The sequence below is a fragment of the Xiphophorus couchianus genome, chromosome 14 (genome assembly GCF_001444195.1).
Source record: "Xiphophorus couchianus chromosome 14, X_couchianus-1.0, whole genome shotgun sequence".
In the NCBI taxonomy this organism is placed as follows: Eukaryota; Metazoa; Chordata; class Actinopteri; order Cyprinodontiformes; family Poeciliidae; genus Xiphophorus; species Xiphophorus couchianus.
In genome coordinates this window covers 7,673,166-7,699,418 of record NC_040241.1, presented here as the reverse complement: position 1 = coordinate 7,699,418, position 26,253 = coordinate 7,673,166, and the positions used below count along the sequence as shown (strand labels likewise).

Here is a 26,253-nt window from a genome sequence, read left to right as displayed (position 1 = left end):
TTTTTAAAGCATTCATGTACGCTTTCATCTGCACTGGAAAGAGGGAGGGACGTTCTCAAGCCGGAAGGCTTTCCAAGCAGGAACGAATGTAGTCGATGGTGCATTCTGGGATTTATTGTAGTCTTTTTTACTTTTAAGCCCTTATATTAGAAGCTTTATTTATCTCAATAAATAAAAAGATGTATTGACCAAATAATATGCATTAAAAGAAAACTAAAAACACTGTGAGCTTTTTGTTGTTGTTTTGTTGTTAACTTCATTTTTTATCAACCCTTTTTGTTTTAGATTTTCAAATTTGTTTGTAAAAAAAAAAAAACTATTCTGGAGTCTCTAAATTATATTCTCCATTTTAAAAAAGTTAACGATGATTATGATTTTTTTTTTTTCAAGTTTATGTCTTAATTTCAGCCTGATTATTGAATGCAATTCATGTGGTCGTCTCTCTTTCTGAAATGTTGTTTGGTTTAAATATTTCCAGGTCCTATCACCCTGTTAGATTATCCCATTTAGAGCCCAAGTACAATGTAATTTTGGTCTATTCTCACTTCCTGTGAAGTATGCTTTTACTTTGAAGATGCTCGGATTCACGTTTCACCTCCTCTTTCTCGCTCCCTCCAGCTGCTGAACTGTGTTTACTGCAGCCAAACTGCAGCTTAGTTTGTCCTTCTTTCCGGCTGTTGGTAATTCAACACAGAAAATGACCTCTCTGTCGAGAACCTAAGACAATTTTCGTCCCGAGCTGTGTGCACTCGCCCTGGAAGAAGCGAGACCTTCCACTTGTCAGCATGAGAAGTCGGAGCAACTCTGGCGTTAAATTGGACAACTATGCCCGGATAGTGCAGGAAACTATCCTGCAGCACCAAGTGAGTGGCTGAAGAGGTTCTACATAACTTTGGACGACTTTTAGGAGTTAAGCTAACACGTTTAGTGGTTGGAAACACAGCAGCCAGACACGGAAGCTAAAAAGAGTTGGAGGTAAAGCATGCACAGGGCGAAGTAAGGTTAAATTTCGCAAGTCTGTTGCTCTGACATATTTAAATGTTTTTAGTTTTTTTTTTGTTTTTTGTTTTTTTGCGTGTTTGCACTGTAGAGGAACTAAAGTCGTGTCAGAAACATGTAGTAAAGGTTTTCATGTGAACCTGCACTACAGAAATGACTTCCTGAAAAGAATAAATAAATACCTGTATCTGTAAAGTTAGTGGTACCTTCCAAACTCCAAACGCTTTGCTGCAAGAATCTTTCAAATTGTGTTGTTTGTTACCTGTATCTAACTAAAAATTTGTAACCGCTTTGTATCGATTTTTGTATTTCTTTGAGGCCGTATTTGCTGAGTCTGATCAAAATTGCTTTCTGTGTATTATAAGACATACAAAGCTCATTTTTGTTTTAGCTGAACGATTAAGCATGACAAATGTGGCCTATAAAACAAACAAACAAAAAAAGGTTTTGCTGGTTCCTGAAATTGGTAGTATATGAGTTTAGGGATGAACTGATATGAAAATTTGGGCTGATACCGATATCTGATATTAGTACTTGTTAGAGCCATAAATAGGAAATATTTAAGTTATTTGTATGATGGTTTGTTTTTTATTTTATTATATTTAGTAAGAAGACTGAGACTTGTTCAGGCCATTTTTATCGCAAAATTTAGATTTATTTTGAAAGGCTTGCTTCCTGTCGGACCATATATTGTATTAGAAAAGCTATTGACGGATTACCAAGACAAGGAGCAATACAGTTTTTGACCGTGTAAGCTGTGTATGTTTTGGAAAAGGAAAAAGAGGAATTGTAAAACTGATGTATCGTCATTTTTGTATTTGCATTCTTCGCAATTTTTTACAGATAAAGAATTTTTTGTTAAAATTCACGGTTTGCATGCGTCCTTTACTTCCAGTGTCTAAGGAATGACAGATATTAGATCTGTTGCCACATCAGTACTTATGTCATGGCTAGGAATGCACAATATTATCCGCATGGTATCGGTATCAGCCAATATTAGCTGTAAAATTTAATATCTGACATCGGCCGATATGAAATTATACAATATCGGCCGATATAGCATTTGCTTTTGGTAGCTTGCTAAATGGACAAAGATAATGCAGTATTTTAATTCCACAGTAGAAAAAGCCATATAGTTTCAGTAAGTAGGTTTAGGAAAAACATATTGGCATCAGCATCGGTTATGGGCCAAATGAGTTTTAGTTTATTGGCATACTGGCTATCGACCAAAAATCCAATATCGTACATCCGTAGTTATGGCCGATAACACATGTTCATCAATATCCCTATTATACATAGAGATCTACCATATATCGGCACTAATATCGGTATTGGCCAATATATGCTTTTCACATATGATGTGGTTCTTTTGGCTCCTTCAGGGCCGTGCAAACATTTTTTTTATCTGAATCACTCTCGGGTCTGTTTTCTCTGAAACGGGAGGAACTGAATGTGGGGTCAATATCCTAATGTGAACACGGTCAGTTCTTGTGGCTGTGTCCACTTCACTGCTCAAATAGAGCACTTAGCCAACAGTCCTCCATTATCACATCTTGTTACAATTGAAAACTCTCTGGTGGTCCAGTCACGTTGCCCTGCATCTCATTTTTTATGAGTCAGCTGCTTAGATTTCCTTAAAACGCCTCAGCATTTTGACTTCCACCTGGCCGGTAGCCACGCTGTGGAACGGTTTTTCTCTGCTGGAAACAAAAGCCGCCTTGGTGCTGGAAGAGCCGACTGCCACTGTGAGCTAATGAGCTGTAAAGCAGCGACACTTGAAAAGAGTTGAACAAGCAGCTGCATATTTGGACACAAACCCTGATCCAGCAGGAGGGTGACGGGGCTTTATGGGAAACGTAGTTTTAGACATTTTGTTGCTGTCGGAGAATTTTTGATGTGCGTGTTGCCGGGTAGATGATGTCCAGATTTCCTACTGAATGCTAAATGGCTTTGCACTCATAAATCGTCTGACATTTTATTCCAGTTATGCATTTTCAAATCTTCCAGATGTTATGAGCTGGAAGCACGATTAATTTTTTTACATTTATGACTACGAAAGATGATCTAGAAAAAGAACAATCAGCTGCTTCCGGTCAGAATCAGATTTCTTATAATTCCTAAACTTATTGCAGACTAATTCAAACTTAATCCTAGGAAATAAGCGAAAGGTCTGGCCTTTATCACATTTAAAAATAATAATAAAAATAAGTGTTTCTCGTTCATAAAGATCAGACTGTACAGAATGGAAATGTTACATTTTTAATATATTTTATTAAATTAATCTGTTTAAACTATGATGTTTCTCAATATTAAGACACCATGCAACTGCATTATTATTGGGACCGGGATGGGAAATATTATATGTTGTGCACTAATATTCTGTTATTTCTCAAATTTCTCACTTTAATGGTGTGCTGTAGTGCCAGAATCAATGTTTATGTTGGTAAACTCCGAAAGGTGATAGTTTGAAGCAGAAGAGGCCGTATTCAACAAAATAGCTGTAGTCCAGACTCAATGTTGTGAGCCTAAAATACCATTGCAATATTTGCCCACCATAAGCATCAATGTAATTGTAAAGATTATAAGCCAGTGTGTTTTCCTTCCACCTAACAGGGGTGCACTACTTTCTGTCCTTCTGTCATAAAATCACATTAAAACACACTGAAGTGTCCGGATGTAAATATTTTAGTAAGACATCATGTGTTGTCTCCTCAGTACATAAAAAAGAAAAATTATGATGGGTTGGGATTAACACTCGTTTTCGTCCCAAATATTTTGTTATTGCTTTCACCATCCCTGTTGCTAAGCTTTCTCGTCATCCATATGAGAAACTGTCGTTGCTGTGTGTTGGACAGGATCCGGTGACGGGTCTTCTGCCAGGCAGCACCGACCACCCGGACGCCTGGGTCAGAGACAATGTGTACAGCATTGCGTCCGTGTGGGCCCTCAGCCTGGCCTACAGGAAGAACGCAGACAGAGACGAAGACAAGGCCAAGGCCTATGAGCTGGAACAGGTTGGGTGTGTGGATGGACTCGACATCTTCAGTTAGGCTGCAATACGTTAAAACCTTTGACATTTCACCCTCTTTGCCCATAGAGCGTGGTGAAGTTGATGAGAGGTGTTCTCCAGTGTATAATGAGGCAGGTAAGATCATTGGTACACTTATTGCTTACATACAAAAGGATTTCACAGTTGAATTGCTAGGAAAGTCAAATTACATTATTTTCCTGAGTATAAGTCACATTTATTTAGAAATTGTCAAACCTGAGGAGACCCTTGCTCATGTTGATGAAGGGTTCCGGTGATATGTTGTGTTTAGTTGCTTCTTATCAAACTCACAGACACTGGAAAGCTGGAAGTCTGCTGGCATTTTGTGACGCACCAATGCCCATGCTCTAAACCAGTTTGTTCTGACCATCTGAGGTACCTTGTCAGGTTGTCCTACCATAGCGGGAAGGACCTGGCTTGGCGTACTTGATAGTAGCCGGTGAAGAGCAGAGCTGCAGTAAATCCAGCATGACAGAGAGGCGGTTGCGTTCATCGACCTGGTTCTACCTGCAAAGTCATGTGTTCACTTCCTTTGAGAATATATGACTAGGAAGTGGAGACGAAACAGCGCGGACCACAAGCCTCACAGCACCAGTCAAAAAATTAGTTAGTTAATGAGTTAGTGAGCTAGTTTGACACCTCCACAGTATGTTTGGGAAGGTGTCAGTGCATAATCAAAATTCAATGCGGACCAAAAAAGTAAACTCTGGCCCGCCTACAAACCTAGGTCTTGATTCGGTTGAAGTGAGGCGGTTGTAAAATTCAGCTTGATTTAAAGCGAAACTCACAATATACTCAAGGGGATCTGTCACAGGAATCAGGTAAAATATGTCACACCATTTAATTTGATGAGAAAATAAATATCCAGCCACTCGATATGAAATTTGAAACAATTACCTCAATATGAAACAATGATTTATTCAAAAACAACACAATACTAAGAAATAATAACAGTTATTCTGAGAAATAGATCAGTAACCAACAGGTTTATATTTAAATCACTCAGTTTATATCAGCAAAAAAAAACCTAAATAAATAAATTCCCAACAAACATACTGGCTATGTTACAAGGTGAACAGGGTTTTCAAAGGGTTTGGTTCGTTTGACACAGAGGAGTGTGAAAGAGAAGCACACCAGAAGAAAATGGAACAAATCAATCGAACCGAGTCCACCGGACTATCGCATGTGAAAATACCCTACGTTTCAGGAAAGGCCAAACTATAAAAAAAAATTCTAACTGACAGTCAGGAAAATATGGTATTTCAAAAATACTCTGTTTTTTATTGTCTGTGTTTTACTCCCACAGCTGGACAAAGTGGAGAAGTTTAAATACAGCCGGAGCACCAAAGACTCGCTCCACGCCAAGTACAACACCAGGACCTGCGCCACCGTCGTCGGCGACGACCAGTGGGGCCACCTGCAGGTGGACGCCACCTCTCTGTTCCTGCTCTTCCTCGCTCAGATGACTGCGTCAGGTGCAGCAAAGAACCTCCCATCCGTTTAGCCCCAACGCCCGAATGCGCTTAGATCTAAAGTCTGTGTTTCTCTGCTCTAGGTCTTCATATCATCTACACCCAAGACGAAGTGGATGTCATTCAGAATCTCATGTTCTACATCGAGGCAGCTTACAAAGTGGCTGTAAGTGTCCGTTCATCCACCTGGCTCACCTCACCTTTATGTTCTGGAACTGCTCTGAGTGTCTCTTCCTTGTCTGGCCTGGTACAGGATTATGGGATGTGGGAGAGAGGAGACAAAACCAACCAGGGCATCACAGAGATCAACGCCAGCTCCATAGGCACGGCTAAGGTTAGCTCCCGTTTTCCAGAGTCACAGGAATAACGGTAAACGTCCGAACGGAGGCCTGAGCCGGAGCTAAAACCAGAACAGGTGTGCCCGTGAATATCTTGCACAGTCACTCCAGCGGCCTTTACGCTGACATTTAGCTGACCCGGCCGCTCTGAACTGACTCCGGATCAGACGCAGCGGCTTTGTTTTGACGTTTGAAGTTGGGCAGCATGAGCTGATATTTGTTGGAGAGAATGAAGAGAAGAAGAGCCTAAAGGCGACAGCTGTGCTAGATGATGGGGAGGTTATATTAAAGAAAGCCTTAAGCTTCATTCTAAACATGATCATTTTGAAGATTTAGCTTCACACTCAAGCGCTCTGCCCGTCTGACTCCAATGCTGTCCTTGGGTGGCACTAAACAGGAGGTATCAGGTTCTCTGCGGTCATTTGAGAATAGCCACCTACACAGAAATAACAGCACACAAAGTCCTCACTGCAGTAAACACACAGAGTTTCATTTAAAGGGGCAGTATCGTGAAAAACAGACTTCTTTTTCAGCTTTAAATCATGTTATAATGTTATTCTCTCATCAAAAACATCCCAGGAGTGTTGTTGACTCTTTCATAAATGTTTGAGAAATCCTTTTATCTCCCATGGCAAGGCGTTAAAAGTTGGCATTGGGTGTATATCTTGAATTGCCTGTTGCCTACCATGTGGATTTCCACCGGAAGCTGTGCCTACATTTCTTTCTTGTTTTTAACGACTCAAAGCTGCTTATTGGAGTATTCAGTAAATCTTTTATTTGCTAATGTTGCTGCTTGACCTACAGGCAGCTTTGGAGGCTCTGGATGAACTTAACCTGTTTGGAGCAAAAGGAGGGCCTGGATCTGTGGTCCATGCTCTGGCCGATGACATACAGCACTGTCAAGTACACACACACACACACACACACACACACACACACACACACACACACACCATGTTATAAAAAGTAATAATATCCTTGTTTAACTTAAATGTTCTCTCTGTGTTTCATTTTCAGTCTATTCTGACGTCAATGTTACCCAGAGCGTCCATCTCTAAAGAGGTAGACGCCGGAGTCCTGGCCATCATCACCTACCCCGCCTTCGCTGTGGAGGACATGAGCATAGTGAACATGACGAAGGAGGAGATCATCTCTAAACTGCAGGTAGCCTCTCTCCTACTGCGTGGCTGTATGGTAGAAATCAAGATTTGGAGTTGAGGTTTGTTCTAGGCTTTTCTTTTTTTTTTCTTAATTGAAGAACTACAAAATCTTAGAAATGTGTGCTTATCTCCATGTTTCCATTAATGTTTCTGATTCTAAACAGTAGAAAGTAATATACATGCAAATTTCTTTTAGGGTTTCTTTAAGCATTGAGAGTAAACACAGTCTCTGTGCACCCTTAAAAAGTCTTCAGTTCATTTATCAAAAATGAAGGCCTTAAAATCTTTTAAATTCATTTTAAAATGCAAATTGGCAAATTAATATTGTCACCTTCCTAAATTGTTTTTTGCCAAAAGATGATTTAGGCCATTATTTTAGGAAGGTGACGATATATTAATCACAGATTTGAAATTTTGTCCTGATAGGACTATTTAATCTCGTATATTCTTTTTTTTTTTTTTTTTTCCCTTGCAAGACTTTTCTATCAGGCAAAAATCTGAGTCACTCTCAGGCATCTTCATTGCGTTCTGTGACTCAAGACACTTGAGGCTACTATTAAATCACTGCTAGCTAGCTGATTAGCTAGCTAGCAATCAGCTAAGTGCAAATTTATCCATTCATGATGGGCTTAAGAATGTCTTAAAGTCTTAAATGTGAGTAGGTGAAACACTGAAACAGTTGCATTGTGTTCCTGCAGTCTGCCAGAGATACTTATTTTTTTCCAGCTCTGATGCTTTCTATAGCTTTCATTAAATGCCTATTCTTATGAAAATTGAGGATTAATTTTACCATATGTAGTTCCTTTTTTAATAGGACTTGTCTTTATCAGCTTCTGCTCTCCGTGTTCAGGGTCGATACGGCTGCTGCAGGTTTCTGAGAGACGGCCACAGGACTCCCCGAGAGGTAAAAAGGAGCACAAAAAACCCCACACATACAGCTTTTTTCTTCTTCTTTTCACAAAACGTTATCTTGTTACATCTGAGACGGAGCAAACTGAACTGTTACTTTTGTTTTAATGTGCATGTGACCATTTTTTTCCCTCTTAAATTTCATCATCAAAGCAATGTAAGCCGGGGAGATTTTTGTATCCGCAGTGATGATGTTTTTGTTGGGTTTTGTTTGGGTGGAAAGTAGCTGAGGGCAGCAATAAACTGATAAAAAGATTCAGTCACCATGGCAGTGAATGCATGTCTCAGGTGATCTTAGTTTCTCTGACTAAAGGATTGAACGTGTGAAACTTTGTTGTTGTTTTGTTTTTTTCAAAAGAAACCAGTGGAGTCCTTTAATTAAACTGCATAATTTAAAAATTGATCACCAGCTGTCATTCATCCAAAAGTAAGGCCTTAAAATTTGACAATACAATGGAACCGCTTTAACTGTGTGCTTGACCTTTCTGACTCCCTACGAGCTCATAGTTAACTTTTAGAGTTTTTCATTGCTAGGGTTCAGAAGCCTGAATTTCTTAACCTTTGTCTTGATCTGCGTTTCTCTCCCTAAAGGATCCAAACCGGCTGTATTACGAGTCCGCTGAGCTGAAGCTGTTTGAAAACATAGAGTGCGAGTGGCCTCTGTTTTGGACGTATCTCATACTCGACGGCATTTTTAGCAACAGTCATGAGCAGGTAATTTATTCCTCAGTGACCAACATGAAACGTATGTTCACTTTTGCTTATTTTTGCTGGAAACTAATTCTTGATTGTGCAATAAAATTGTTAAGACCAAGTTTGCCTTTAATGAATTGTAGGTCTTGGGTGCCACTGATCAAATACATCGATTAGGACACTGGGACAATTGGCCGTCTTCCCAGTGGTCTGCATTCCAGAAAAATTTACCTTTTATAGGACCTTGACCCTAAATACTACACCAATCTTATTATAGCACGTATGATAAAATGACTGGAAGTCATGCATCAACAAAACCTGCATACTTTAACAAGCTGAGCCATTATACTTATTGTGAGTTAAACTTTGGTCAGATATCAGTAAAAAATTAAATGTCATTCATCTGGGTTTGTACTTGCCTAATTTTACATCTCTAAAATTAATATTTTTATTAATTTTATAATAAAAATAAAATTATTTTTATTAAATAATTCCTTTTATAGGTAGATTATTGAAACAATGTTGTATTTCTTTTGCACATGGAGGTACGCAGACGTGTTTTCTGTATATTTCCGCTGATGTTGGTTACAGGTGCTGGAGTACCAGGAGGCGCTGGAGGCGATCCTGATCAAACAGAAAGATGGGATCCGGCTGCTGCCAGAACTCTACAGTGTCCCTCCAGATAAGGTGATGGATTTCAACCTTTAGGACGTCTTTTATATCTAATCTTAGCTTCAGACTGACTTCTTTGAGTGAAAGTGGATTTTAGGTGATTGTAAATCTCTCCCTCTATGTGCTTGGATGTTCAAACAGGTGGAAGAGGAGTACATGAACCCTCACTCAGTAGAAAGGATCCCAATGGGGAAGTGTCCTCTAAAATGGGGTCAATCGTTGTACATCCTTGGAAAACTCCTCTCTGAGGTGACCAAACATGAGAAACCTGTTCTCACTGTTTGTAATTGGTTTCCTTGGTCTGTCTGATGCTGCTTACTGTTGCTCATCCAGACAATACCAAAGGCCTCCAAACTTTCAATAAACTCCTGCTTTTTGTCAATGAAGTAATACTGGGAGGTTTTTTGAAGAACGGTATAAACGTGGAGACCGTGGCAGATATCCATCCCATCCATGTTCAGTCCTCCAGAGTCCTGAGCCACATCTATGCCAGACTCTGCTTACAAAACATAAAAGAAGAAGAAAAAAAAAACATACAATCTTGAACATTAAATAAGTTAGTTCTTTGAAAACAAAATCAGAACTAGTTAATGCATAAGTATTTGTCCAATAAACCTTAAAAAGTTATAAAACTTGTTAAATTCATAGCCTGAAATTAAGGCCTTAAAATGACATTTTAAAAATGTATGTTAGCATTAACCATAGGTATTAAATTTAGTCTTACTAGGCCTATTTAATCTCATATATATATATATATATATATATATATATATACAGCATATATATACACTGCCTGGCCAAAAAAAAAGTCGCCACCAAGAAATGGTCACACTCACTAATATTTTGTTGGACCGCCTTTAGCTTTGATTACAGCCCACATTCGCTGTGGCATTGTTTCAATAAGCTTCTGCAGTGTCACAAGATTTATTTCCATCCAGTGTTGCATTAATCTTTCACCAAGATCTTGTATTGATGATGGGAGAGTCTGACCACTGCGCAAAGCCTTCTCCAGCACATCCCAAAGATTCTCAATGGGGTTAAGGTCTGGACTCTGTGGTGGCCAATCCATGTGTGAAAAAGATGTCTCATGCTCCCTGAACCACTCTTTCACAATGTGAGCCCGATGAATCCTGGCATTGTCATCTTGGAATATGCCCGTTCCATTTGGGAAGACAAAATCCATTGATGGAATAACCTGGTCATTCAGTATATTCAGGTAGTCAGCTGACCTCATTCTTTGGGCACACAATGTTGCTGAACCTAGACCTGACCAACTGCAGCAACCCCAGATCATAGCACTGCCCCCTCAGGCTTGTACAGTAGGCACTAGGCATGATGGGTGCATCACTTCACCTGCCTCTCTTCTTACCCTGATGTGCCCATCACTCTGGAACAGGGTAAATCTGGACTCATCAAACCACATGACCCTCTTCCATTCCTCCAGAGTCCAATCTTTATGCTCCCTAGCAAACTGAAGCCTTTTTTTCTGGTTAGCCTTACTGATTAGAGGTTTTCTTACGGCTGCACAGCTGTTCAATCCCAACCCCTTGAGTTCCCTTCACATTGTGCGTGTGGAAATGCTTTTGCGTTCACAATTAAACATACTCCTGAGTTCTGCTGTTGTTTTTCTTCAATTTGATTTGACCAAACGTTTAAGTAATCGCCGATCACGATCATTCAGGATTTTTTTCCGACCACATTTCTTCCTGGAAGACGATGGTTCCCCACCATCCTTCCAGTTTTTAATGATGCGTTGGACAGTTCTTAACCCAATTCTAGTAGTTTCTGCAATCTCCTTAGATGTTTTCTCTGCTTGATGCATGCCAATGATTTGACCCTTCTTAAACAGACTAACGTCTTTTCTAGTCAACCAGTCTTTTGCCATGGTTGTTTAAGAAATGAGGAGTTACTCATTACATCAGCTGGGGTTAAATAACTTGTTGCCAGCTGAAAGATAATCGCCTATGCAGTACTTATCCAATAGTACTGCAGAAATGTAGAAATAGAAATGTACCTATTTGCTTAGTTAAATCCAGGTGGCGACATTTTTTTGGCCAGGCATTGTATATATATATGTGTATATATATATATATTTTTTTTTTTTTTTTTCTCACTGAACTTTTCTGTTAGGCAAAAAATTGAGTCACACGCAGACTTTATTGCGTTCTGTGACTCACTGCTAACATACCCTTGCTAGCTAGCTAGCTTTTTTGCGTCCATGCTGGGGAAGTGTTTACAATAAAGAAATGAACAAACTTCATCCAACCAACTGTAACTCCAGTTGGTTGGATGAAGTTTGTACATTTCTTATGGGATATAGGCAATTAATGCCATTTATAAAGGTCTTAAAAAGTCTTAAATTTGAGTTGGTGAAACCTGCAGGAACCCTATAAACGGTTCTTATGTGTTTTTAGGGTTTTCTCGCCCCCGGAGAGATCGATCCCCTTAACAGACGGTTCTCCACAATCCCTAAGCCTGATGTAGTTGTACAGGGTGAGTTCACAGCCAAGGTCAATTCATTCCTGCAGTCATTTTATTGTTTTTAACTAAACAAACTGTTTTTTTCCTTTAGTGTCCATTTTGGCTGAGACGGATGAGATTAAGGGGCTGCTGATGAAGAACGGTATAAACGTGGAGACCGTGGCAGATATCCATCCCATCCATGTTCAGCCCTCCAGAGTCCTGAGCCACATCTATGCCAGACTTGGTACAAGCTCCACATCATCTCTTGTTCTTATGTCAAGAAGAATCCTTTAGAATCAGTGGGAGCAAAAATAAAATCCTTTTTCGGTCTCTCATATAGGCGGAAAGTTTCACATATAATAAACTGGGTCTTACATAATCTAAAATCTATGTAGAATAATTCTGTCTAGTTTACATCAAGCTAGTCCGAATAATCTAGCTTGATGTTTTTCTCATTTTGAGGTGGCACTATTGTCAGAAAAACATTGAAATTGTACTTTTTTGTCTTTTCGCAAACAAAAATAAATTTTGTGAATCTCAAGTTGTGCTTTTAACAATCTCAGTTCAGTAAATAAGTATCCAGTTCAGGTTTGAGAGTTTTTAGGTTGTAAACTAAGTCCAGACTTTATGTAGAAAACTCTGAAGTGGCAGCTTAGCGCCAATAGGAAGCTTCAAATCTCATGCTAACTTAAACGTTAGCGGCTAACGTTTAGCCGGTGTTCTCACAGTGCCCAGAAACTTAATATCTTGTTTGTGCCTCAACACATTTTTTATCAAAAATGTTTCCTAATAAATGATGTAAAAAGAGCAGTTCAGCAGTTTTGTTACCAAGAACTACTTCCTTTTGTACTTCAAAATAAGAGTCCTAAGCACAGACTTAGAATGTACGGCTTACATCAAATCTTGTTGCATGACATTGGGTGGCACAAAATTCAATTTTTTCCTCTCCTTCCCTTTCTTTCTTTATTCTCCTCGTCTGTTTCAGGCCGTAACCCAAGGCTCGGCCTTACAGGGAGACCCTACAGAAGAATAGGAGTCCTGGGAACCTCCAAGTTCTACATCATTAGAAGCACAATCTTTGCTTTCACTCCTCAGGTAATGAGAAACAATAGATATTTGGATTAAAATTCCAAAAGATTTCACATTGAAAACCTCTCATCCTCCATGTTTTTTTTCTTTTTTTTTGCTAAAACCAAACACAGTTCATCGACCACCAGCAGTTCTACTTGGCTCTGGACAACAAGATGATCGTGGAGATGCTGAGGAACGAGATTGCCTACCTTGCGTCCAGATGGAGGATAACCGGACGACCGACGGTCACCTTCCCCATCTCACAGACCATGCTGAGTGGGTGTTTGTCTCCGCTGCGCGTTCCTTCTGTGAAACCTGTACATGCTTTGCCTCTGTGATGGCCGTTTTACTTTGTTCTGCTGCAGCTGAAGACCGCACCGACCTGGACCCTGCAGTCATAGCTACGCTAAAGAAGCTGCAGGACGGATATTACGGAGGAGCAAGGTGGATTTATGTTTGATGATTGTCTACTTTAAATTGGGTTTTTTCAAGCTTTTGAAAGTGCTGGATTTCTGTATGACGTCCTTGAAGGTACTTGATTGTCAAACTGTACAGTTTTGTAAGAAAGTGCAAGTTAACCTTTGATTAAAAACTCAAATTTCGAAAATGTTATTTTCAGGTGATACCTTCCATATAAAAAGTCACATACATATTTTTTTCTCACTGCCTGAAGTTAAATTGGACTAATTTCTTTCTTGTTTTAGGTCAGTGAGAATGATCAAAATTAGTTCTATTTCCTAAATGACAGAAAACATAGCAAGAACATTTTTTTGAGATTATTTTGTAGCTTTCTCTGTATATTGTGCTTAACGCTCCCACGGTCTTAAGAGACAGGGTCATTTGGACCCCACAATTCTTTTGCACTGGTGAGGTTGCAGTGAACCCATGTGCACCTTTATGAATTTTTTTGTGTGTGGTTTCGGTAACTGACGATCTGACGGGACAACCCCACACTGTCAAACCGTGACATTTTCCACAGGCTTAGCATTTAATTTGAGCAGAAAGGTAATTAACCTTTACGTGACTTGATTCAATGTAAGGAATATCAATTATTTCTAATGGGTCAATTGATGACCTATTGATCTGTGTATTTGAAGTAAAGATTGTATGTTGAAATTATTTTTTTGTTTTTTTTTGTTAATGTTTTGTTCATAGACCAGTGTACAGCGGGAGTATAGAGAGAGACATTTCAAAACATAAAAGTTTGTCCCTACTGTAGAATGTAGACAACTGGACATTATTAGTAACAGTAATAAATTACTATACAATAGTGAATTTAACCTTTTTTTTTTGTTGTTTTTTTTTAGTTCAATTGTATTGTTCGCTGGTAAAGTTAGAAAACCTACCCTGTAAAGTTCTTGTATTCTACTGTGGGAAAAGTGTACAAACCCTGTAAACACCATAAATCAGTTCATTCCCGTCTCCTTCCTTTGTCTGTAAGGACCCAGACGGGAAAGCTGTCGGAGTTCCTGACTACTTCCTGCTGCGCTCACCTCAGCTTCCTCGACGGTAAGGGTTCCGGCAGCATGGGCCGGCACGGCGACCAGTATGATGATGATGATGATGATGACGGCGATGGATACATGCATGAATTGCGTTGTGATGATGGTAAGAATAAAGTCTGGATGATGGAGAGGAATGGTGACACCAGCTAATAATAAGACATTTGCACCACTTTAGGTTACGTGCTTTTTCGTACGTTTTGAGTGAATGCACTCAAAAAATACATTCATGGTGTCAAATGTTGGCACAAAGAATTCATTTATCTCTTGTTGCAAGCATTTGTCCATGAAGGAACTGAATCGTACAGAATAACTTTTATTTTTGTTTCCGATTATTACAATAAATTTAATTCTCTGTCATTGTAAATGTTGATTAAACTAACCTCTCTGAGCATATCTTTAACCTAATTTACCTGGAGCGCCATCATAAACCTGAATCACCTGCAGACTTGCATTAATCACCACTGTCTTCTACATCATTTGTACACTGACTGTGTAGAGTTTCACCATAGTGATGGTGGTTGTGGTGAGGCAGCATGTTGTGTGTGTATTTTGTTTGCATCAATCCATCATTTATAATAAAAACAAAGATGCATGGCAGCTTGAGTTCACTTGGAAAATGTTTGCTTTCTTCTTGAATTAAAATAGCAAATTATGCTGCAGTGAAAACATTTTGGCATAAAACTGATTTTGACTTGGCACAGCTGGTTTGGTGCATTTTCTCCTAAATGCATCACATTTCTCTAACGATTGCATGCTAATGAAAATATCTACCTAAAAATAGATTTTTCCGACCTTTAAATCTATTAGGCTATTTTAAATTATTTCCGTTTTTTTTAAAGAAAGGTGAGTTAAGTCCTTTTTCTCTTTTAGTTTGTTCTTATACTGTGTATTTGCCCCTTTCTGCTGCTTATTGTTGTTTCCTTGCTGTCCCTTCCTCCAGAAGCGGACGACCTCGCCCAGTATCTGGACCACCTGTTGGCGCACTCTTCCCCCAAGAAGTCTAAGCGTCAGCCAGGAGGCCTGGGCAGGTTCAAGGCGGCGGCCACCAAGACCAAAGAGATGGTTTCTCTGATGAGCAAGGCTCAGGATCTGAACGTACACAGTGAGCCGTTACAGGAGTTCTGTTTCTAAACTCTCAGAAGATAATGATCCTCAACCAGGGTGTCCATGCATCGTTAAAACGTCTTAAATTAATTTATCTTAAACTAAGGCCTTCATAAATTTAAGAAAACGTAAGTTAGCCTCAAACATGTTAATCACAGGTCTTACATTTTGGTGTGGAAAGACTATTTAATCTCATATTCTATGTAGATTTTGTTTCTCGTGGGACTTTTCTGTCAGGCAAAAGTTTGAGTTGTGCACAGACATCCTCACGCCCTGCATTCTGTAACTAAAGGCAGATAAGATAAGTTGCCAATACTTGCTTGCTAGCTAGCAAGCAAACAAACAGGTCATCAGCAGCTAGCATATGACCTTCTAGCTAGTTAGCTTAGAGAACAGAGGACAAGAGTAGATTCTCTTTGTTGATGTCAGACTTTTTACATTTGTTTCCCCATTTCTGGGTCTAGTCCTGCACTTTTTTGACTTTTATTTTGTTTGCTAACTAGCCATCATAGCTAGTTAACGCTCTGTGACTTGTTTTTTTCTCTGTTTTTTTTCTTCTTTGTCCAGACGTCAACATGTACCTACCGAGCAAGCTGTTTCATTCCTGTCAGCCGTCACTCAACCTGAATCTCCCAGACCCTTCTGAGCCGCAGGAAACGGAGGTTCTCCCTGTTCTTCTCTTTCTTCTTCTTTTTCTTCGCCGGCACCAAACGGCCTGACCGTGTCTCCCTCCGTCCGTTCTCCAGAGCTCGGCGGTGTCAGTCACAGCGGAGAGCGGCATCCCCAGAGACAAAAGCGGAGCCATCGACTACGACGCTCTGGTGCAGCTGCTGAAGGACACGAAAAACCTCCAGGACCAGGCAGATATCCTTTACATCCTCTTCAAAGACAAGTAAGACTTTGACCTATTCATATTACCGCAGTCGAACAGGACTGCTACTGCTGCTGCAGTCCACACACAAACAAGTAACCATCTTGTTTGTGTGTGTTCTCAGGGGCATGGAGTGGGACACCCAGCTGCAAGGCAAAGGCTCCACAGTCAGATCTCTACTGAGCGAGCTTTATGAGAAGGCTGGTGACCTCAAACACTGGGGCCTCATCAGGATGATCTCTGGGATGCTGAAGAAGAAGGTGGAGGAGCTCGACTCGGTACGGAGCGGTCGCGTTGCGTGTGAGGGATTCTTGCAGCAAAAGCTGCTCTCAATTCCTGGGAGCTTCAGGAAGATTAGTCAAACCCAAGTTTCTACGCAGTCTGGAAAAGTCCAGAACTTGATTTCAGTAATTCCAGGTCCTAGAATAATATGGGAAAAAGAAACTGAAAGTATAAAAAAAAAAGTGTTTATCTCCTGATTTTTAGCACCAATTCGTTTTCTTAAATGAATCTGAAATAAATAAGTTAGCCTTAAATATGTCAATCACTGGTCTTACTTTTGTTGTGGCAGGACTATTTAATCTCATTCTATGTAGATTTTTTCTCAAAGGACTTTACTGTTATGCAAAAAGTTGAGTCTCCCGCAGACATCTTTACCGTGTTCTTTCAATTCCAGGTTGCTACTGCTAACTAGCTGCTAATTAGCAGCTAGCTGAAATCTTGCTAGCGAGCAAGCTCTACCCCCGCCAGCTAGCTAGCTTGACCCTTTTTTTTTACATCCATCATTTGTAAGTGCAAATCAATCACCAGTTGACAAGACGATGTTCACATTAGCCATTGCCTCACTTTGTTGCCAACCCATGCAATTTATTTATATGCAATTTTCCTTTGTGGATTTCGGTGTGATGCAGGTCTTAAATTCTACTCATAATGGCCTTAAAAAGTCTTAAATTTGAGTTGGTGACAGCTGTACAAAGCCTGCATTTCATTTCTTCTGCCACTTTTTAACTTCCTCCTTTTCTTTCTGATGTTTTTCCTTTCTCTTTCCTACTGTCCATTCTTCTTATTTTGTGCCCTTATTTTCTTATGTCTTTCCTTACTCCCTTAGTACCAGTTATTTTTTTCCAAGTTCTAGCCTGTTCCAAGCTGTCTGCTATGAAATTAACAGCCACAACTTCATAGTTAGTTTTTGTATGTTGTATATGAAAACGGTATGCAACGTGGAAGTGTGGAAAACAAGAGTCTGGGAAAACGTTTACATAAAAATTGATTATAAACCTTATTAAACACATGCATTTCAGAAGTGCAGAAACGTTTCCAAATCCATCTCCCCAACATTGTCTAGGCTTGCTCTGACTTGCTGGCGCACCAGAAGCACCTGACCGTGGGACTTCCTCCTGAGCCGAGAGAGAAGACCATCACGGCTCCCATCCCTCCGGACCAGCTGGCCGCTCTCATCGACGAGGCCAGCGACAACAACATCAGCTTGGCCATCCTCACCCAGGTGTCTCACTGCGTCCCCACCCCACCCCACATAACCTCCTGTGAATCGCTCCTACCTGCCGTAATACAGCACCCCTCTCTGCCCGTCTCCTAGGAGATCATGGTGTACCTGGCGATGAGCATCAGGACTCAGCCGTCTCTGTTCAGCGAGATGTTCCGGCTGCGGATCGGCCTCATTATTCAGGTCATGGCTACCGAACTGGCTCAGTCACTCAGCTGCTCAGGTGGGCGTCACACGTTACACAAGTCCGTTTGTTTCGATGGTCAGTCAGAGGTTCGGTAGCTTTGTTCTAGCTGAGTCGAATTGAAAACGATGGAAGAACAGCCTGGACTTGTTTTTGTGTGTTTGAGCAGGAGAGGAAGCCACAGAGAGCCTGATGAGTCTCAGCCCGTCTGAGCTGAAGAATCTGCTGCACCACATCCTGAGTGGGAAAGAGTTCGGAGTGCAGCGCAGCGGTCAGTCCTCCATTACCACAACCTGGTGTTTTGAATAATTTGCACAGCCTGGCTACATATATTTTATCTGTTGTTTAGTTACCATGCTACCTGGAAAATCTGAGATCTGGATTTGATATCAGACTTTTTTCCTTTTTCTTTTGTCTCTATGTTGTGTCCATTTTCCCTTCCTCCTTGTGTCCCTATTTCTTCCCCTCCCTTCTTCCCCTCCATACACCATATCTCACTTTCTTCTTTGATTCCTTATGTTTTTGTTTGCAGCCTGCCTTGTATCCTTTCGTTCATTCTTTCTTTCCTGTCTTTCTTTATCCCCTTCTTTCCTTTTTTCTGCTTTCATTTTGTTCTTTCTGCCTTTTTTCTTCCGGTTTCTTTCTGCATTTCTTATTTCAGCTTTTCTTGATCTCTTTTTTTCCCCCTTCTTTATCTTTCTTTTTTTCTTTCTTTCTGCCTTTTTTCCTTAATGTTTTTCTTTCTTCCTTTCCACCTTTTTTTCCTTCTTTAATTCTTTCTGTCTTCTGCTTTTATTCATTTCAAACATTCTTTGTCTATCTGTCTCTTTTCTTTCTCTTTGCTTTTTTCTTTTCATTTTAATTTCTTTCTGTTTTTCTTTCTTTCTTTCTTTGTGTCTTTTTTCTTTCTTCATGTTTTAAGTTATTGAAGTTTTTATGAAGCGAGATCTGCCATAAATCGACAATGAAACGTAAACATTTAATGTGTACTACCTTTGAAAGGTCGGGAAATACTACATGGAAAACTATGCAGGAGCGCTGTAAAATGTAAGACTGTGTGTTTGGTTTCCTCGTCCACAGTAAGGGAGGCAGACGTCGGCGTCAGTCCTGCCATCTCCATCCATCACCTAGGCAACACCGGCGCCACCAAGAGCGAGAGAGCAGGCATCAGTAAACTGAAGAGCGACATGAAGATGGTAGGCAGCTGAGGCTCATTAACACATTAAGACTTTTAACCCGACCTGCATTCAGAAGTGGAGTGAGAAACACGATTACAACTTTTAATCAGTACTAAGGACTGAGAGGCTAACTCAACAGTTGTTTTTAAACAGAGGAAAGTGAGATTCTGGGACATGATTATCTTATTTTAAACAATATGGTGAACATTACTTTTGTGCTTCTTACAGCTGGAGCGCAGGTTGTCTATGCTGGACCCCAGTAAGGTGATGCTGAATGTTATAGTGGGTGTTAATTCACCTGAAGGGGGCATCCATCCATCCATCCATCCATTTTCTGTTCACCCTTGTCCCTAATGGGGTCGGGAGGGTTGCTGGTGCCCATCTCCAGCTACGTTCCGGGCGAGAGGCGGGGTACACCCTGGACAGGTCGCCAGTCTGTCGCAGGGCAACCTGAAGGGGGCAGATGAGGAAAATAATTTTAGTTTCACTGAAGGTGATTTAAAGCTCTGAAGAAGAAAAAATAAAATCTGAGACAGAGATTTTTTATTTATTGCGCGAATCAAGTTTGAATGGAGAAAAATTATCTTAATTCTTAAAACCGACTCAAAAATCCAGTCTACTAAAGGAGCTGGTGTTTGTAGTATTTTTTCTGCTGGATCTTATTTGGACGGTAATCCATATGGGAAAATTGATGGTGTTGGGTCTCCCACAAGAAAGTACTGTTTGGTTATCTTCTGTCAAGATCTGTTTAAAATTTGAGTTTAACGTTACTAATTTTCAAGGGAAAAAAAATACATAAAAGTAGGAACAAATTGTCTTTTTTGTTACAAATTGACACAAATCTGGTCTCTTTTCTAAGCTGTGTGTTGTTACATGTGGACAGAACATTAGTTTATCTCATCATCATCGTCATCACTGTTTTCACATCAGATCAAGATTGTTAGAGATTCCAGATCCTGACCAGGAGTTAAAGTCTCAAGTCTTTGTTCTTGAGACTTGCGTGCGACACGACTCTTGAGTCCGAACCTCGAGTCATCATCTCTGACACAGTGGCGGACGTTTACAATTAGCGATGCTAACTATGCTAATTATTAGCATAAGTGGCAAAGGAAAGTTTAAAAACTTACTTACGTCACTGTTTCACCGCAGCTTCTCTCTGACACACCGTGGAACATACAGTAGCTCCTGCATTTAGCATCATGAATTTTCATTTTATTTTTTTTTTTCACCTTTTTATTCCTTCTCTTTCATCCCGTTAGTGATCTTATTTTTTCTACCGTTTTCTCTGCTTTTCTATCATTCTTTTTTGTATTCTCTTCTTATTTCCCTTTTTGTATGTGTTTTTTTTTAACCAAAGCAGCATTTTTTGCTCACATTTATGTATTTAAATTGGCAAAATCATTGTCACATATAGCCACAGCAGATCAAAAAAGAGGAGTTTTCAAATGATTAATTTTAAGTTGAAAACAGTTATAAGTTGCCATAATCAATCTTTTTTTAACACTGTTAAGAGTTTTTCAAAATAAATCCGAATTTGGTAAGAAAAAATAAATGTAAAGTTGCAGGTCAGGAATTGTCAAAAATCTGTAAATCGGTCATAAAGCTACTAATGGACATTGGCATGACTATGAACACCTCCAACTTTCATTAGCTTGGTCTTTGCGTTAGTCGAAGCAGACTGTAAGATCTGATCTGGATAAAACCAGGTTCATCGGTGTAAATTCAAAACCTTAAATCATGTTTCTGTATTTCAGCTCGACCAGCCTGTGACGCCCACCGAGAAGGTGACAATAAAATAAACGGCTGGGGTTCACTAGATCAGTCATTTCAGTCTGAAGCGCCTTTCGTTTCTGCCGATCTGATAGCCGAGGGGAAAAACTGGTGTATTATGGTGCTTTCTTTCTTTTTAAAAAAATTTTTTTAATAAACTTTTAACGGGATGATTTTTGGAATTACCTGCTGCCTGACTGAAGATGGTGAATCCATTTAATGTCCTCAAATGAAATGTTTGGTTTTTTTATAATGACTTGACTAATTCCTCCGGGTGATTTTTCTCAATTACCGATCACGCATGTTGTGACTCTACTGGTGTGGGGTTGATCCGATTCATTACTTTTTCAACAATTTTTTTTGTGTTCATTGTCTCCATTTGTTTGTTTGTTCTGCCTCTCAGGGTATCCGAGCTCAGTCAATGGACGTAGAAAGCATCGAGTCTGGGGTAAAAATCTGCTTTTATCTGCCAGTTTTTTAGAATTTGTATAGAGACATCATCTGGATTTAGTAATGTAATGGTTTTCTCACATTGTTAAACTTGGACATATTCATAAAACCTAACAATAAAAGGAACCCTTTGGGTTGCTGAATAGAAAAATAAAAGTTTAAAAGAAAAAAAAAGTGAAACACTTAAATCCCCACGAACAGAGATGTTCTTACACTTGTTTCTCTTGAAGGAATATTAAAACATAGCTCCATAAAGCACAACAATTTTTCTCCGTCAACCCGTCCGCTTCTCTGTCTGCACTTCTTCTTCGTTACATATCAGTAATTTTTGGTAGAGAAGTTGACGCTCCTCCGTCAAGCAGCTCGGCTGAAACTAAAGTGGTAACTTAAGGAGTTTATTTAGAGGTTACGTTTCAAAACAGAACCGCATAAAGTGCATTTTGCGTCCCGCACTGGACTCTATTTGGACCGCTGCGCTTTCCCGTTCTGTCTTTGCTCCGCCATCTTTGTTCAGTTGGCTCCGCCAAGGATGAGCTGCGGCGCCCTCTGCTGGATGGCGGCCAAACTACAACACTAAAAGAAGGTCTAAGCGGACGTTATTAGTTAATCGATTGGAGTTTATTTTAATCTAATGACCCATTAATGGACAGTTAACCGTAAATTGGTTAATTGCATCTGGTAACAGATCTTGAGATGTCCCCCAGCCTTCAGTAGAGCTGATGAAACGTCTCCCTTGGTAAAACGAAAAGATGAAGTAGCAGGATGGGGATGTTTTCTTCCATAGTGCATCATGAAAAAACAACAACTTGATGTCACTTTTTGTGAATACAGTACGTCTAAAAACGTTTCACTGTGCTTTTAAACAAGCAGGGGGTGCTGTTTCACCACATACCGTCAGTGGCTACAGCAGCACTTCTCATTTCCAGTCCTCAGGCCCCCCTGCTCTGCATGTTTTAGATGAACCTCTCTTCCAGAGCAGCTGATTCAAATGATTGCATGACCATCAAGTGCTACAGAAGCCTGTTAATCACCCACATATTCAATCCAGGTGTGTGGCAGAAGCGAAACACCTAAAACATGCAGGGCAGGGGGCGTGAGGACCGGAATTGAGGAAGGCTAGGCTACAGAGACTTGTCTTTTGTCATCCTCGCCCTGCAGAGGTACAGACTGTCCTCTGTAGAGTCTATTGACGTTCCGGACAGCTTCCCTGTTTCCAAGGACACCAGACATGGCCAGTGGCTGCGCAGGAGGCGCCTGGACGGAGCGCTGAACAGGGTCCCCGTTGGCTTCTACCAGAAAGTGTGGAAGATCCTGCAGAAGGTCTGTCTGCTTGACATTTGTTATTCATTATTCGGTGAATAATTTACCCTATTGTGAAGTGCAATAAGTTTGGAATACGTTAAAGAACTTATTCTTGCCTGTATCTTAAAGAAAGCGTTGTTCAGCTAAGTACTCATTAGTCTCTTTGGATGGCGCTAGAATTAGAACCTAAAGGTCCTATTTTTTTTTTTTAAACATGCTATCAAAGAATTCAACATATTTTAAAAGGCAGAGATAAACTGCCCTAATTGTGTTGCAGTGCCATGGTCTGTCCATAGAGGGCTTTGTCCTTCCATCTTCAACCACCAGAGAGGTAAGAAATCACTCCACTGCTTATGTTTTTACATTTCCTCGAATAAACTTAATATCAAAACAATCTGGGAGATACTGTACACTGAGAAACATTTATTCTATTTGTGAAAACACATTTTAATGCTTTTTCCAGCAATAGACAAGGATCAACACTACAATATATTAGCAGGTCCAAGTTAAACTTATTGTGGATTGATGTTAAAGATTTTTTTTAAGGGACTGTAAAATTCAGTTTGGGATTGGTGAAATATTTGATCTGTTACTGAAGAGATTTTAGGCGTTTATTTCTCAAGACTCTCTAATTAATAATAATCAAATGTTTTAGTCCATCTATGCCAACGAAGAGTTGAAATCACTTGGATAAAACACCATTGATGTTGCTCTGAATAGCGAAATTAAACCAAACTTTCTTTTTTTTTAATGCAAGAATGATGATTTAGACTCGTTCCATATTTATTATTTGCCGTCTTCAGATGACACCTGGAGAGATTAAGTTCTCCGTCCATGTGGAGACGGTGCTGAACCGTGTCCCCCAGCCCGAGTACCGACAGCTGCTGGTGGAGGCCATCCTGGTCCTCACCATGCTGGCCGACGTGGACATCCCCAGCATCGGCTCCATCATTCACGTGGAGAAGATCGTCCACCAGGCCAACGACATGTTCTACAAAGATCAGGTCAGAATCGGCGGCTCCAAACGCCCGCATCTAGATTTCAGCCGTGCGCTCAGACGGATTTCTTGTTTTGCCTCCCGTCCCCGCAGAAGGACCTGGGAGGGGAAGAGCACATCCTGGAGAAGGACCCGTTCACAGGAGTGTGCAAGCTGTTGTACGACAGCGCTCCCAGTGGCCGCTTTGGGAGCATGACCTACCTCACTAAGGCTGTGGCGGTGTATGTGCAGGACTTCCTGCCCAGCGGGGCCTGTGCGGTGCAGTGATGGTCTACAAGAAAACGATGTAGTGTGTTTTATAGCACAGTAATAAACTAACAGAATGATGAGATGCCGTAAGGTCAGAGTGTTAAAGCAGAAAGTGAGCTGCTATTTTTGTTAGGCTGTAAAGTAAAAGCCATGTTGCTAGCTAGTTGGCTTTTTTTTACAAGTTAGCAATTTTAAGGAAGTCCTCAGTGCTCATATCTATTTAATAACCTTCGCTTCATCCTTTACTCATACAGCATGATTGGACAGCAACAGAAAATCAAAATTTCTTCTCTGGAGCTGCTCGGGATTGTAATTTCCTCCATACCAGCAAATTACATAAATTAAAATATAAAAACTAAACCCACAAGCAGATCCCATCTATATTTTCCTCAAAATGAGTTGAGGAATATTAAGGGATGTAATGAAGCACAAGCTCAGGAGATTACACACAATTTAAGGTTTACAGCAAAAGTTTACCTACGCTTTTGAGTATCATGAATAGATTTACCAAACTGAACCTCACAGCCCTTTAAGAAACTCTAACATAAATCTAACTTGGACTTGCTAATATTGTTGATACTGAGTGTAGAGTGATTAAATTCCAGTTTGACAAAATATTTTAGAGCCTGAATTAGAGGCAAAACTTATTAGATATAACAAATATATCCCTTAAATTTAGCACTGTGACGTTATTGTTAGCATTTAGCCAAAGTTAGCATTTAACGGTTGGCAGCTTTTCCACAGTGCTTACAAATTAATCTTTTGCTTGACTTTACCACTCTGTCACCTGTTTTTTTTTCTACTGCAGATGAATGTAGTAGAAAAAAGCCATTTAAAATTAGCCATGACGCCATTGTTAGCATTTAGCCAGAGTTAGCATTCAACGGTTAGGGTTACTTCCACAATGCTTACAAATTACTCTTTTGTTTTTTTGTTTTTTTGATCACCCCGTCACTTCTTCTTTTTTTTTTTTTTTTACCCAAATGCTACAGAGGAATGATTTAAAATTGCTACAGAAACACTGAAAAGGTTTTTACCAGAGTATTTTCGACTACAAGTCTTTCTTTTTTCTTTTTTTTTAGTTAACTCTAAGTGCCACAGTGCAGCTTAACTACTTCCTGTATGATTTTGAAAAGTGAGTTTCAAACTTCTTTTAGTCAAATGAAGTCTGACATTTATAAAACGGATAAACGGCTTTGTCTTTGAAGAGAAAAATACTATTTAATATCTGGAGGACTTGTGACTGTACTCTGCACCTGTTTGCTGACTTCTCAAACTCAGCTATACATCCGCCTGAGATTTTCAGTTTCTGTGTCTTACTTTTTTTAATGGGTGAGAGCCATGATTACAAACTGCATTTGTTCTTAATAAGAAAGAAAAATGCTAACTAATTTATCGCCACTTTAGTATTGATGCTATGCTTATTTTGTACAATGCTGTCTGAATGTTGCTTTTTTTTTTGTTGAATTTTGTTCCGAGTTAAGTGTCAAAGGTTCACATGTCTTCAACCCGTTTATTTGTTGTTCTTTTTTGTATAGAAATCAATTTTTATCTGGAGTAAAGGAACTGAACAATCAACAACTAACTAAGCTGATTATAACGAAGGCATTTGCTTTCGTGTGTGTGATCTTCATTGACTGAACAACTTCAAAATGGATAGTTAATAGTTCACAATATAGTACGATTGTATCTCCACCAGGGTTCGTAATTGGACAGCAATGTATAAAAATCTTTACACTCTTATTTATTTAGTTGTTATGGGATTTTAAGACGGTAACACAACTAAAGGATGTTCAAAAGACGTCTGAAAGGGACGTAACACTTTTAGTTTTCACTGTTAAAAAGCAGCTTTTTCAGTTTGTGATACTGAAAATCAGCGTATTTCTTACTCATATTTGCCTTTATTGGGTTAGTGAGCGTATCGCTCCTTTTGAGCATAAGCTGTGATATTGTCCAGAACTTACCGCTTACCGTAGACCGAACTGTTTGCTTGATTATAGTGAACTGTCAGCAGTTTATACACACATCTGTTGTCTTTGCACTATATTTCGAACATGTTTAACCCTTGGTTTATATGCTCGCTGTCCCATATTTTGAGAGGAGATCAGGAATGAATTGAGTGTAGGTGAAGAAAATGCCTGACTGTGCCTCTGGTGCATTGACAAGCTGATATTACATATTTTCTGACGTATTTAAGCGTACTCCTCGATGACGTCAGTCGCAGTGAGAAGAGAATGAGTGCATCTACTGAGTGAGCTGCTTGTTGACTGTTTTTGAAACTAATTCTGTAATAAAACTGAAAAATCAACTGTA

The 26,253-nt window shown here is 39.8% G+C and overlaps 2 protein-coding genes across 6 annotated transcripts in view; one reads left to right on the top strand and one right to left on the bottom strand.

The window, feature by feature from the left end:
- hdac8 (histone deacetylase 8) overlaps positions 1-59 on the bottom strand; it is a 31,170-nt gene extending 31,111 nt beyond the window's left edge. The window contains exon 1 of the mRNA XM_028039150.1: positions 21-59. The gene's annotated coding sequence lies outside the window, so the exon portion shown is untranslated. The remainder of the gene's footprint in view (positions 1-20) is intronic.
- A 525-nt stretch (positions 60-584) lies between these two features.
- On the top strand, positions 585-26,253 carry phka1a (phosphorylase kinase, alpha 1a (muscle)). Of its 5 annotated transcripts, none has more exons than XM_028038433.1 (33): positions 585-863; positions 3,855-4,013; positions 4,097-4,144; positions 5,355-5,523; positions 5,604-5,686; positions 5,774-5,854; positions 6,663-6,761; positions 6,876-7,022; positions 7,869-7,922; positions 8,519-8,641; positions 9,212-9,307; positions 9,434-9,541; positions 11,707-11,785; positions 11,865-11,999; positions 12,741-12,850; positions 12,958-13,102; positions 13,192-13,270; positions 14,268-14,335; positions 15,272-15,433; positions 16,003-16,097; positions 16,182-16,327; positions 16,431-16,584; positions 17,652-17,810; positions 17,904-18,033; positions 18,164-18,265; positions 19,075-19,190; positions 19,401-19,436; positions 20,927-20,956; positions 21,346-21,390; positions 22,551-22,712; positions 22,972-23,025; positions 23,498-23,698; positions 23,785-26,253. In XM_028038433.1, exons 1-33 carry the CDS (start codon positions 786-788, stop codon positions 23,956-23,958), a joined length of 3,627 nt encoding a protein of 1,208 aa, XP_027894234.1. In that variant the 5' UTR covers positions 585-785; the 3' UTR covers positions 23,959-26,253. The 5 variants fall into 5 exon arrangements, with proteins under 5 accessions (XP_027894234.1, XP_027894231.1, XP_027894232.1 ...); XM_028038430.1 differs by having other exon boundaries at positions 14,268-14,434; XM_028038431.1 differs by lacking the exon at positions 20,927-20,956 and having other exon boundaries at positions 14,268-14,434.

Bases quoted from the DNA above. Each gene is read 5' to 3' on its own strand.
- phka1a (XM_028038430.1), top strand. From the start codon at position 786: ATGAGAAGTCGGAGCAACTCTGGCGTTAAATTGGACAACTATGCCCGG. The intron at 6,762-6,875 runs GTACACACACAC...TTTCATTTTCAG, and splicing joins ATGACATACAGCACTGTCAA to TCTATTCTGACGTCAATGTT. The intron at 7,923-8,518 runs GTAAAAAGGAGC...CTCTCCCTAAAG, and splicing joins GCCACAGGACTCCCCGAGAG to GATCCAAACCGGCTGTATTA.